Source organism: Lithobates pipiens, unplaced genomic scaffold (genome assembly GCF_037356315.1).
Source record: "Lithobates pipiens isolate NorthernLeopardFrog02 unplaced genomic scaffold, aLitPip1_a1.2 Scaffold_24, whole genome shotgun sequence".
Classification (NCBI taxonomy): Eukaryota; Metazoa; Chordata; class Amphibia; order Anura; family Ranidae; genus Lithobates; species Lithobates pipiens.
Genome location: NW_027507786.1, coordinates 19,249,659 through 19,264,098, shown reverse-complemented (window position 1 = coordinate 19,264,098; position 14,440 = coordinate 19,249,659). Strand labels below are relative to the sequence as shown.

Sequence of the window (14,440 nt, the reverse complement as noted above, 5' to 3'; positions counted from 1 at the left end):
GAGGGTGCAGGAGATACAGAGCACTGACAGCAGCACCGTAATACAGAGCACTGACATCAGCACCGTGACATACAGCGCTGACAGCAGCTCCGTGACATACAGCGCTGACAGCAGCTCCGTGACATACAGCGCTGACAGCAGCTCCGTGACATACAGCGCTGACAGCAGCTCCGTGACATACAGCGCTGACAGCAGCTCCGTGACATACAGCGCTGACAGCAGCACCGTGACATACAGCGCTGACAGCAGCTCCGTGACATACAGCGCTGACAGCAGCTCCGTGACATACAGCGCTGACAGCAGCTCCGTGACATACAGCGCTGACAGCAGCTCCGTGACATACAGCGCTGACAGCAGCTCCGTGACATACAGCGCTGACAGCAGCACCGTGACATACAGCGCTGACAGCAGCTCCGTGACATACAGCGCTGACAGCAGCTCCGTGACATACAGCGCTGACAGCAGCTCCGTGACATACAGCGCTGACAGCAGCTCCGTGACATACAGCGCTGACAGCAGCTCCGTGACATACAGCGCTGACAGCAGCTCCGTGACATACAGCGCTGACAGCAGCTCCGTGACATACAGCGCTGACAGCAGCTCCGTGACATACAGCGCTGACAGCAGCTCCGTGACATACAGCGCTGACAGCAGCTCCGTGACATACAGCGCTGACAGCAGCACCGTAAGCAGCCCCAGGAGGAAGTCAGCACAGCACAGGGATGGTGTGATCCCCTCATAATAAGAACCCCCAGGAGGAAGTCAGCACAGCACAGGGATGGTGTGATCCCCTCATAATAAGAACCCCCAGGAGGAAGTCAGCACAGCACAGGGATGGTGGGAGCCCCTCATAATAAGAACACCCAGGAGGAAGTCAGCACAGCACAGGGATGGTGGGAACCCCTCATAATAAGCAGCCCCAGTAGAAATATGACACCGCTCAACCTCTTCAAAGAGGAGGGTAGGGGCATATAGTACGGTGTGCTTTTTTGGGTCAGGGAAGTGAGCCAAATGAATTAAGAAGGTCTGTGTGCTTGATTCCAAAAATTGTTTATAGACATATACATGGTCTACTGATCACATGTGTTGAATTCCTCCGAGATCCATGCCTCATTCATTTTTAGAAATGTGAGGTAGTTAACACTGTGGTGAGCTAGGCGAGTACGCTTATCGGTCACAATCCCCCCTGCTGCGCTGAACGTCCTTTCGGACAGGACACTGGATGAGGGGCAAGCCAACAGTTCGATTGCAAATTGGGCAAGCTCTGGCCAGAGGTCAAGCCTGCCCACCCAGTAGTCTAGGGGTTCATCACTCCTCAGAGCGTCCACATCGGCCGTTAACCCAATGTAGTCGGACACCTGACGGTCTAGGCGTTCCCTGATGCTGGATCCGGATGACACCTGTCGATGGGTCGGCTGAAAGAATGACCTCATATCCGAAGTCACCAACACATCTTCAAACCGGCCTCTTCTTGCAGGCGCTGTTGGATTGGTACCCGCAAATCCTTCTCTGGGAGTGGGAATTGCTCCTCTGCCAGCGCACGCAAAAGCAGAATGCAGCATTTCTCGAAGCAAGGCCTGGAAGTGCTGCATTCTGACAGCCCTCTGCGACGGCGGTAACATTTCCGCCATTTTGTGTTTGTACCGGGGGTCTAAGTACGTTGCCACCCAGTACTGGTCCTTGACCCTCATGCTTTTTATACGGGGGTCCCTATTAAAACACTGGAGCATGAAGGCCCCCATTTGCACTAAAGTGGAAGCGGTGTGGTGGCCTGGCTCCTGCTCATCATCCAGGATAATGTCGTCCTCTTCATTCTCCTCTCCCCATCCTCGCACAACAGGGATCCCAGAAAGGTTTAAAGCATGCTCTTCTTGCTCCTGCTCATCCGCCCCGGCACCATCCTCCTCTGACTCCTCATCAGACTCCTGTTGTTGACTTGTCTCAGATAGAGTAGCCCCCCCTGGGAATTCATCCAGCATTGCGACTTCCTCATCTTCCCGCTCCTGCTCCTCCACAGCCTGATCAATGACACGACGCAATGCACGCTCCAGAAAGAAGGCATAAGGTACCATGTCACTGATGGCGCCATGGCTGCGACTGACCAGTTTGGTGATCTCCTCAAATGGCCGCAGAAGTCTGCATGTGTCGCGCATGAGCAGCCACTGGCGCGGTGAAAAAAAACCCAGCTCCCCAGAACCGTTTCTTTCGCAGAGTTCATACAGGTAGACGTTAACTGCACGTTTCTGCTGGAGCAGCCTATCAAGCATATAGAAGGTTGAGTTCCATCGCGTCGGGCAATCGCAAATAAGACGTCTGACCGGCAGATGGTGTCGCCGCTGAATGTCAGCAAGGCGAGCCATGGCCGTGTAAGATCTTCTGAAATGGGCCGAGATTTTCCTTGCCTGCCGCAAGATGTCCTGGACCCCAGGGTATTTGACAAGGAATCGCTGCACGACCAAGTTTAAGACGTGTGCCATGCACGGCACGTGCGTGATTTTGCCCTGTTTCAATGCGCTAAGCAGATTGGCACCGTTGTCACACACCACTTTACCAACTGTCAAATTGAGCGGTGTTAGCCACTCATCTGCCTGTGAACGCAAAGCTGAAAGGAGTGCCGGGCCAGTGTGGCTCTTTGCTTCCAGGCACAACAGACGCAGCACGGCATGGCAACGTCTCACCTGGCATGTGGAATAGGTTCTGGGGAGCTTGGGCGGTGCAGTGGAAGAGACGCTAGCAGCGGAAAAGGAGGAGGCAGCTGAGGAGGAGAGGGAGGAGGATGGAGTAGGAGGAGGAGAAGAAGAGTCAGGCCTGCATGCAATCCGTGGCGGTAAAACCAAATCTACACGGGTGCCACGGGTTACATGCTTGACGGCCGTCAGAAGGTTCACCCAGTGGGCAGTAAAACTGATATACCTTCCCTGCCCGTGTTTGCTAGACCACGTGTCTGTGGTCAGATGTATCTTGGCACCGACACTGTGTGCCAGAGATACATTCACTTGCCGCTGAACATGGCCATATAGCTCTGGGATGCCCTTCTCTGAGAAATACTTCCTTCCTGGGACCTTCCATTGTGGTGTTCCAATGGCCACAAATTTGCGAAAGGCCTCCGAGTCCACCAGTTTATATGGCAGTAGTTGGCGGGCTATGAGTTCTGACAAGCCAGCCGCCAACCGTTGGGCAAGAGGGTTATCCGGCGTCATCATTTTTTTACGCTCAAACATTAGGCCCACGGAAGCCTGCCTTTTTGCAGAAAAATGTGAGCTTGGCGTGATGGAAGGTGGAGTGGAGGACAATTGTGAGGAGAGAGGAGAAGGAGAAGTAGAAGACGAGGCTGGACGGTGAGAGCCTGCAGTGTGGCTTTGTGTGTTCCGTTGCTCCCACTGGGCTCGGTGATGGCTGCTCATGTGCCTTCTTAAGGCGGTCGTCCCTAGGTGAGTATTGGGCTTACCGCGACTAACGCGTTGACTGCAAAGATTGCAGATGGCAACGCTATTGTCAGCAGCGGACACGTTAAAAAAAGCCCACACTGCGGAGCCATGTGCCGGTGTCCTGGGAGCGCCAGATGTGACCGTACATGGTCGATGACTCGCTCCTGATACATTTGCAGTCTGCTTTGTCCCTGCTGTGCAATGTAAGTCATTGCTGCTTCTCCTCCCTATCTGCTGGTCCATATCTCCCTCTGAACTCCCCTCCTCTTCCTCTCTTGTGGGCACCCACGTGACATCACTAGACACGTCATCATCAACGTCACCTTCCCCACCGCTATAAGTAGAGTAGGCAGCAACACCGGGGACCAACCTCCTCCTTGGGCTGATCTGGGTACTGGCGTCAGACTGCTGAGTAGCGCTTGTTGCTACCTCCTCTTCCTGATCCAATACCAAGAGTGGCTGCGCATCAGAAATGTCCTCTTGATATGGATCGGAAAATAATTCCAGTGACTCAAGCGGAAGGTATGTGGTGGTGGTGGTGGTGGTCGTGTTGTTGGTGGTAGTGTCTTTGGGGGTGCACATAGCAGAGAGTGAAGAAGAGGGTGCAGATCGAGAGGATGAGGAGGGTGCAGAAGAGTAAGGCTGAGCGAGCCACTCAACCAAGTCTGGTGCATCCTTTAAAGTAATTGAACGCACCTTCTGCAACTTCCCACTTTGGCTCAAGCCTGTTGCTCCTGCCCTACCCCTACCACCCCTGCGGAAGGGCCTGCCTCTTCCTCTGCATGTCATTTTTTAAATGACCCTGTGACAAAACTCTTAGTCCCTATACCGCTGAAGGACTGCTGCAGTATAGGTGAGCGGTCAGCAGTGGTGCACGTCAACCCTATCTATTGTGGACCTATAGCGGTCCTTACAGAACAGCAGACTGTACCGCACTCAAGCCTATGTACCGTAGCACCTATACCAAGTTACCAGTCCTTATAAGAACTTTTGTGGACCAAGCAGGTTGTGTATTAGTGTTTAGCAGACTGTACGTCAGTCCCTATACCGCTGAAGGACTGCTGCAGTATAGGGCAGCGGTCAGCAGTGGTGCACGTCAACCCTATCTATTGTGGACCGATAGCGGTCCTTACAGAACAGCAGACTGTACCGCACTCAAGCCTATGTACCGTAGCACCCTATACCAAGTTACCAGTCCTTATAAGAACTTTTGTGGACCAAGCAGGTTGTGTGTTAGTGTTTAGCAGACTGTGCGTCAGTCCCTATACCGCTGAAGGACTGCTGCAGTATAGGGCAGCGGTCAGCAGTAGTGCACGGCAACCCTATGTATTGTGGACCGATAGCGGTCCTTACAGAACAGCAGACTGTAACGCACTCAGGCCTATGTACCGTAGCACCCTATACCAAGTTACCAGTCCTTATAAGAACTTTTGTGGACCAAGCAGGTTGTGTGTTAGTGATTAGCAGACTGTACGTCAGTCCCTATACCAATGAAGGACTGCTGCAGTATAGGGCAGCGGTCAGCAGTAGTGCACGGCAACCCTATGTATTGTGGACCGATAGCGGTCCTTACAGAACAGCAGACTGTAACGCACTCAGGCCTATGTACCGTAGCACCCTATACCAAGTTACCAGTCCTTATAAAAACTTTTGTGGACCAAGCAGGTTGTGTGTTAGTGTTTAGCAGACTGTGCGTCAGTCCCTATACCGCTGAAGGACTGCTGCAGTATAGGGCAGCGGTCAGCAGTGGTGCACGTCAACCCTATCTATTGTGGACCGATAGCGGTCCTTACAGAACAGCAGACTGTACCGCACTCAAGCCTATGTACCGTAGCACCCTATACCAAGTTACCAGTCCTTATAAGAACTTTTGTGGACCAAGCAGGTTGTGTATTAGTGTTTAGCAGACTGTACGTCAGTCCCTATACCGCTGAAGGACTGCTGCAGTATAGGGCAGCGGTCAGCAGTGGTGCACGTCAACCCTATCTATTGTGGACCGATAGCGGTCCTTACAGAACAGCAGACTGTACCGCACTCAAGCCTATGTACCGTAGCACCCTATACCAAGTTACCAGTCCTTATAAGAACTTTTGTGGACCAAGCAGGTTGTGTGTTAGTGTTTAGCAGACTGTGCGTCAGTCCCTATACCGCTGAAGGACTGCTGCAGTATAGGGCAGCGGTCAGCAGTAGTGCACGGCAACCCTATGTATTGTGGACCGATAGCGGTCCTTACAGAACAGCAGACTGTAACGCACTCAGGCCTATGTACCGTAGCACCCTATACCAAGTTACCAGTCCTTATAAGAACTTTTGTGGACCAAGCAGGTTGTGTGTTAGTGATTAGCAGACTGTACGTCAGTCCCTATACCAATGAAGGACTGCTGCAGTATAGGGCAGCGGTCAGCAGTAGTGCACGGCAACCCTATGTATTGTGGACCGATAGCGGTCCTTACAGAACAGCAGACTGTAACGCACTCAGGCCTATGTACCGTAGCACCCTATACCAAGTTACCAGTCCTTATAAAAACTTTTGTGGACCAAGCAGGTTGTGTGTTAGTGTTTAGCAGACTGTGCGTCAGTCCCTATACCGCTGAAGGACTGCTGCAGTATAGGGCAGCGGTCAGCAGTGGTGCACGTCAACCCTATCTATTGTGGACCGATAGCGGTCCTTACAGAACAGCAGACTGTACCGCACTCAAGCCTATGTACCGTAGCACCCTATACCAAGTTACCAGTCCTTATAAGAACTTTTGTGGACCAAGCAGGTTGTGTATTAGTGTTTAGCAGACTGTACGTCAGTCCCTATACCGCTGAAGGACTGCTGCAGTATAGGGCAGCGGTCAGCAGTGGTGCACGTCAACCCTATCTATTGTGGACCGATAGCGGTCCTTACAGAACAGCAGACTGTACCGCACTCAAGCCTATGTACCGTAGCACCCTATACCAAGTTACCAGTCCTTATAAGAACTTTTGTGGAACAAGCAGGTTGTGTGTTAGTGATTAGCAGACTGTACGTCAGTCCCTATACCAATGAAGGACTGCTGCAGTATAGGGCAGCGGTCAGCAGTAGTGCACGGCAACCCTATGTATTGTGGACCGATAGCGGTCCTTACAGAACAGCAGACTGTACTGCACTCAGGCCTATGTACCGTAGCACCCTATACCAAGTTACCAGTCCTTATAAAAACTTTTGTGGACCAAGCAGGTTGTGTGTTAGTGTTTAGCAGACTGTGCGTCAGTCCCTATACCGCTGAAGGACTGCTGCAGTATAGGGCAGCGGTCAGCAGTAGTGCACGGCAACCCTATGTATTGTGGACCGATAGCGGTCCTTACAGAACAGCAGACTGTAACGCACTCAGGCCTATGTACCGTAGCACCCTATACCAAGTTACCAGTCCTTATAAGAACTTTTGTGGACCAAGCAGGTTGTGTGTTAGTGATTAGCAGACTGTACGTCAGTCCCTATACCAATGAAGGACTGCTGCAGTATAGGGCAGCGGTCAGCAGTAGTGCACGGCAACCCTATGTATTGTGGACCGATAGCGGTCCTTACAGAACAGCAGACTGTAACGCACTCAGGCCTATGTACCGTAGCACCCTATACCAAGTTACCAGTCCTTATAAAAACTTTTGTGGACCAAGCAGGTTGTGTGTTAGTGTTTAGCAGACTGTGCGTCAGTCCCTATACCGCTGAAGGACTGCTGCAGTATAGGGCAGCGGTCAGCAGTGGTGCACGTCAACCCTATCTATTGTGGACCGATAGCGGTCCTTACAGAACAGCAGACTGTACCGCACTCAAGCCTATGTACCGTAGCACCCTATACCAAGTTACCAGTCCTTATAAGAACTTTTGTGGACCAAGCAGGTTGTGTATTAGTGTTTAGCAGACTGTACGTCAGTCCCTATACCGCTGAAGGACTGCTGCAGTATAGGGCAGCGGTCAGCAGTGGTGCACGTCAACCCTATCTATTGTGGACCGATAGCGGTCCTTACAGAACAGCAGACTGTACCGCACTCAAGCCTATGTACCGTAGCACCCTATACCAAGTTACCAGTCCTTATAAGAACTTTTGTGGAACAAGCAGGTTGTGTGTTAGTGATTAGCAGACTGTACGTCAGTCCCTATACCAATGAAGGACTGCTGCAGTATAGGGCAGCGGTCAGCAGTAGTGCACGGCAACCCTATGTATTGTGGACCGATAGCGGTCCTTACAGAACAGCAGACTGTAACGCACTCAGGCCTATGTACCGTAGCACCCTATACCAAGTTACCAGTCCTTATAAGAACTTTTGTGGAACAAGCAGGTTGTGTGTTAGTGATTAGCAGACTGTACGTCAGTCCCTATACCAATGAAGGACTGCTGCAGTATAGGGCAGCGGTCAGCAGTAGTGCACGGCAACCCTATGTATTGTGGACCGATAGCGGTCCTTACAGAACAGCAGACTGTAACGCACTCAGGCCTATGTACCGTAGCACCCTATACCAAGTTACCAGTCCTTATAAAAACTTTTGTGGACCAAGCAGGTTGTGTGTTAGTGTTTAGCAGACTGTGCGTCAGTCCCTATACCGCTGAAGGACTGCTGCAGTATAGGGCAGCGGTCAGCAGTAGTGCACGGCAACCCTATGTATTGTGGACCGATAGCGGTCCTTACAGAACAGCAGACTGTAACGCACTCAGGCCTATGTACCGTAGCACCCTATACCAAGTTACCAGTCCTTATAAGAACTTTTGTGGACCAAGCAGGTTGTGTGTTAGTGATTAGCAGACTGTACGTCAGTCCCTATACCAATGAAGGACTGCTGCAGTATAGGGCAGCGGTCAGCAGTAGTGCACGGCAACCCTATGTATTGTGGACCGATAGCGGTCCTTACAGAACAGCAGACTGTAACGCACTCAGGCCTATGTACCGTAGCACCCTATACCAAGTTACCAGTCCTTATAAGAACTTTTGTGGAACAAGCAGGTTGTGTGTTAGTGATTAGCAGACTGTACGTCAGTCCCTATACCAATGAAGGACTGCTGCAGTATAGGGCAGCGGTCAGCAGTAGTGCACGGCAACCCTATGTATTGTGGACCGATAGCGGTCCTTACAGAACAGCAGACTGTAACGCACTCAGGCCTATGTACCGTAGCACCCTATACCAAGTTACCAGTCCTTATAAGAACTTTTGTGGACCAAGCAGGTTGTGTGTTAGTGATTAGCAGACTGTACGTCAGTCCCTATACCAATGAAGGACTGCTGCAGTATAGGGCAGCGGTCAGCAGTAGTGCACGGCAACCCTATGTATTGTGGACCGATAGCGGTCCTTACAGAACAGCAGACTGTACTGCACTCAGGCCTATGTACCGTAGCACCCTATACCAAGTTACCAGTCCTTATAAAAACTTTTGTGGACCAAGCAGGTTGTGTGTTAGTGTTTAGCAGACTGTGCGTCAGTCCCTATACCGCTGAAGGACTGCTGCAGTATAGGGCAGCGGTCAGCAGTAGTGCACGGCAACCCTATGTATTGTGGACCGATAGCGGTCCTTACAGAACAGCAGACTGTAACGCACTCAGGCCTATGTACCGTAGCACCCTATACCAAGTTACCAGTCCTTATAAGAACTTTTGTGGACCAAGCAGGTTGTGTGTTAGTGATTAGCAGACTGTACGTCAGTCCCTATACCAATGAAGGACTGCTGCAGTATAGGGCAGCGGTCAGCAGTAGTGCACGGCAACCCTATGTATTGTGGACCGATAGCGGTCCTTACAGAACAGCAGACTGTACCGCACCCAAGCCTATGTACCGTAGCACCCTAGACAGACCAAGTTACCAGTCCTGATAAAGAGCTTTGTGGAACAAGTGAGTTGTGAATGATTAGCAGACTGCAGCAGAAGGGCAGCAGTCAAGTATAATATTCTTTCTATATTTGGAAGAAAGAATATTATACGTGTACAAGCCTATTACCATACCACTGATACCAGTCCTGAAAAGAACCTTTGTGGAACTAATAGTAACAGCAAGTCTTTAAAATTATCCTCACTGCCTGACACACTGCTTCCTGCCTGTCCCTATACAAATTGGCAAAAAAGAGTAGGCTGGAACGATTAGCTGGAACAGCTCTTTTGTGGACCTGATAGTAACAGCTAATGATGATGATGATGATGATGATGAAGAAAGACTAATCTGGCTGAGCTGTCCCTAAAATAGCAGCATACAGCGCTCTGTCCCTTTATCTAAACTGACAAAAGAAACTCAGGCTGCTGACCTAACACCTATACCAGTCCTGAAAAGAACTTTTGTGTACCAAATAGCTAGCGTTTTCTCTGTCCCTACTCCACACAGGATCCTTTCCCTACAGTGACAGAAGAAAGAATGTAAAATGGCCACCGGATCGGGTGTATTTATAGGTTAGGGGGAATGTCCAAGTGTCCATGAGCTGTCATGTCTCAATTGGTTGTCCTGTAACACATGATAAACGTGTCACGAAAGGTTAAAGTTCTTGTATACATTAAACACGTAAGTCCGCCGGGGCGAACGACGGAAAAAGGCGTTCGAACCCGCGGACGGCGAAAGTCGGAAATTCGCCGCGAAACGACCGCCGGGCGAACCGTTCGGCCATCACTACTGTGCAGGACTGGAGGGGAAGATTTCAGGCTGTAGCCTAGGAAAGTATTCTTTACAGTTACAGTACTTCAGTAAATAGGACAGGCCTGTAAAATTGTGCGTCCTGATGCACAGTCCCGGGTTTTTTTCATCGATAAATATCGGTATTCTAAGAGGTGATCTTTGGACAGCAGACATCAGGTGTTTTAATTTTCCAGCGGTGATCATTAGGCGGGGGCGGGGACCATTTTCAGGGGCATTATATTCGGGGGAGGGACCATTTTCAGGTGCATAAGTGAAGGTGGAGACCATTTTCAAAGGCATAATAAGCAGGGGCGGGGACCATTTTTAGAGGCATAATAAGCAGAGGTGGGAACCATTTTCAGGGACATTGACGGGGACCATTTTCAAAGGCATAATAAGCAGAGGTGGTGACATTTTTCAGGGGCATAATATGTGGGGGAGGGGGACCATTTTCAGGCACATAAGTGAAGGAGACCATTTTCAAAGGCATAATAAGCAGGGGCGGGACCATTTTTAGAGGCATAATAAGCGGAGGTGGGGACCATTTTCAGGGACATAATTGGGGACTGGGACAATTTTTAATGACATAATAAGCTGGAGCAGGGACCTTTTCCAAGGCACAATAAGCGGAGGTGGGGACCTTTTTCCAGGGCACAATAAGCGGAGGTGGGGACCTTTTCCAGGGCACAATAAGCGGAGGTGGGGACCTTTTTCCCGGGCACAATAAGCGGAGGTGGGGACCTTTTTCCCGGGCACAATAAGCGGAGGTGGGGACCTTTTTCCCGGGCACAATAAGCGGAGGTGGGGACCTTTTTCCCGGGCACAATAAGCGGAGGTGGGGACCTTTTTCCCGGGCACAATAAGCGGAGGTGGGGACCTTTTTCCCGGGCACAATAAGCGGAGGTGGGGACCTTTTTCCAGGGCACAATAAGCGGAGGTGGGGACCTTTTCCAGGGCACAATAAGCGGAGGTGGGGACCTTTTTCCAGGGCACAATAAGCGGAGGTGGGGACCTTTTTCCAGGGCACAATAAGCGGAGGTGGGGACCTTTTTCCAGGGCACAATAAGCGGAGGTGGGGACCTTTTTCCAGGGCACAATAAGCGGAGGTGGGGACCTTTTTCCAGGGCACAATAAGCGGAGGTGGGGACCTTTTTCCAGGGCACAATAAGCGGAGGTGGGGACCTTTTTCCAGGGCACAATAAGCGGAGGTGGGGACCTTTTTCCAGGGCACAATAAGCGGAGGTGGGGACCTTTTTCCAGGGCACAATAAGCGGAGGTGGGGACCTTTTTCCAGGGCACAATAAGCGGAGGTGGGGACCTTTTTCCTGGGCTCAATAAGCGGAGGTGGGGACCTTTTTCCTGGGCTCAATAAGCGGAGGTGGGGACCTTTTTCCAGGGCACAATAAGCGGAGGTGGGGACCTTTTTCCAGGGCACAATAAGCGGAGGTGGGGACCTTTTTTCCAGGGCACAATAAGCGGAGGTGGGGACCTTTTCCAGGGGCATTGGTTAATAACCCAATCCATTTTCTCTCTCCCCAGCCCAGCGGGAAGGGTCCGCGGCTCCCCGAGGTGTACTGCGTTATAAGCCGGCTGGGATGTTTCGATCTCTTCTCCAAGGTGAGACTTCATTTCAGACAAGAAAATCAATCGCTGATCATATCATCTCTATATAGAATAACCTTCTCCAGCACATCCTCGCCTGCCTGCATCTTGTAGATACTGAGACGGGCCATTTGCTGGAATCTTTCAGAACGGTCAGGTGACCCGTGTGGGGGATGTGAGGATAAATGGTGCGGTGTGGTTTTTCAGCACCCGGTGGAAGTCGGGATGTTGCAGGGGATGCTTTTAGTTGGATCACAAACACTGTACAGATTTATGAGAGAGAAAAAACGAGCGAGGGAAAAAATTCCAGGAAATCCCCCGCTTATTACTACCCTTGTTCAGCAGATCCCCAACTCCCAGCTCTGCTGATTGCTGATCTTACCCTCAGTAGTATCTCCAGCTCTGCTGATCCCCCATTCAGTAGTAACCCCCAGCTCTGCTGATCCCCCCGCTCAGTAGTAACCCCCAGCTCTGCTGATCCCCCCGCTCAGTAGTAACCCCCAGCTCTGCTGATCCCCCCGCTCAGTAGTAACCCCCAGCTCTGCTGATCCCCCATTCAGTAGTAACCCCCAGCTCTGCTGATCCCCCGCTCAGTAGTAATCCCCAGCTCTGCTGATCCCCCATTCAGTAGTAATCCCCAGCTCTGCTGATCCCCCATTCAGTAGTAACCCCCAGCTCTGCTGATTCCTGGTTCAGTATCTCCAGCTTTGCTGATCCTCCACTTAGTAGTAACCCCCAGCACTGCTGATCCCCTGCTCAGTAGTAACCCCCAGCTCTGCTGATCCCCCATTCAGTAGTAATCCCCAGCTCTGCTGATCCCCTGCTCAGTAGTAACCCCCAGCTCTGCTGATTCCCAGCTCAGTATCTCCAGCTTTGCTGATCCTCCACTTAGTAGTAACCCCCAGCACTGCTGATCCCCTGCTCAGTAGTAACCCCCAGCTCTACTGATCCTCTGGTTTGCTGATCCTTCTCTCTCTCTCCAGTCCCAGCTCACGTCCCACGGTATTGCTGCCATGCTGCTCACCATGTGTGATATTTTTAGTTTCTCCTGCTCCCCCAGCTCTGCTGATCCTCTGCTGCTCAGACCTCTCTCTGGACCCCGCTCACCTTCCTGCTGCTCTATGCTGCACACCAGCGTCTGCGCCAGACATTCCCAGAATATATATATATACACATGAACTGGAAGTGACTGCCGATGACGGCTTTCTGGTTCACTTGTTGGTTTCCCCAGTGGATCCTGGGATATCTCATACCTCCAAAACAAAGTGCAGCTAATGCTGAATAAAAGCCCTTGAATGCTGCAGGTGGCGCCAGCGAGCTTTGTCATAGACTTCTATGGAGAAGTTTTTGAAGCACCAGGAAAGTGACAATGCTTTTGGCTGTAGTCAGCTGATCGGCTGTGTCCAATCACACACTGGAGTTCTGTATTTACAACCAGGGAACAGCGATCTGGCAGTTTCTTCTCCCTGCAAAGCAATTCATTTATTAAAACAGAAGGGGCAGAACGTGGGATTGTGAAAAAGGTGGTGGGGGAGGGGTTGGGGCAGCTGCCATAATCTGAATGTTTTTTTTTTTCCTTGTTCTCGTGGCAGATCCTGGACGAGGTGGAGAGGCGGAGGGGGATCTCGGCGGCTCTGGTCTATCCCTTTATGAGAAGTCTGATGGAGTCTCCCTTCCCGGCTCCCGGGAAAACGATCCGAGTGAAGACGTTTCTGCCGGGTCACGGCAATGAGGTGCGGCACATTATGCTCCCCGTGTGATAGATAAATGGCTTCAGTCGTGTTCTGTGTGTGATCCGGGTTTCCTGCTGACCAATGGAATTATTGGAAAATGCAGCTCCCAGCCGCCATGTGTGCCCTTCCACTGTAGACCTCTGATGATCAGTAGGCTCTTGCTGAGACTGGAATAAAGAAGTCACAATGCATTTAATAGTGAATTTTAGGAAAGCCCAGTCCGCGGAGTTGAGATAGGCGAGTGCAGTGATAGGAAGTACACTCGGCTCCTGATTGGCAGAACTTCACCTGGGTACACACACACTCTATACCCTGCCCCCACCCAAAAACTAGTCACAGGGGGGTCAGGGATCGCTCTCCTCATTACATTTACCATCTTCCCATCCAGAGATGTACGTCATTCCAGGATCGTCCTCCTGGTTGTGGATGAATAATGACCAACCACCTGCAAGCAGGAGATGAGACTCGCATCTCACAGGCAGCCAATCAGCAGCAGGCAATTCTATGACATCATGTGTTGGTATGCCGCTGACCTCCAACACCGATGACAGCCGGGTTTAGTGCTAAAAAAGTTGAGGAGCAGCAACTACAGTGTCAGCAAGTTAAGGGGGAGGAGCAATTGCAGTGTCAGCAAGTTAAGGGGGAGGAGCAACTACAGTGTCAGCAAGTTAAGGGGGAGGAGCAATTGCAGCGTCAGCAAGGTAATCGGGAGGAGCAACCGTATTGTCAACATACTAAGGGGAGGGGTAAGTGTAGTGTCAGCAAGCTAAGTAGGAGGTTATGTGCAGTTTCAGCAAGGTGAGCGGGAGGAGCAACAGCAGTGTCAACAAGTTTTAGGGGAGGAGCAACTGCAGTTTCAACAAGCTGTGGGGGGAGGAACAACAGCATTGTTAAGTTGAGGAGGATGAGAAACTGTAGTGCCAACATACTAAGGGGAGGAGCAACTGTAGCGTCAACATGTTTTAGGGGAGGAGCAACCGCAGCGTCAACACATTTTAGGGGAGGAGCAACTGCAGCGTCAACACGTTTTAGGGGAGGAGCAACTGCAGCGTCAACACGTTTTA

General features: G+C 51.2%; 1 protein-coding gene across 1 annotated transcript in view; it reads left to right on the top strand.

Annotated features, from left to right (window-relative positions):
• Positions 1 to 14,440, top strand: part of DENND2B (DENN domain containing 2B) — a gene marked incomplete at its 3' end in the record, with an annotated part of 53,470 nt that overhangs the window by 16,942 nt on the left and 22,088 nt on the right. The window contains 2 exon segments of the mRNA XM_077453469.1: positions 11,483 to 11,658; positions 13,236 to 13,376. Coding sequence (XP_077309595.1) covers positions 11,483 to 11,658; positions 13,236 to 13,376 — 317 coding nt within the window.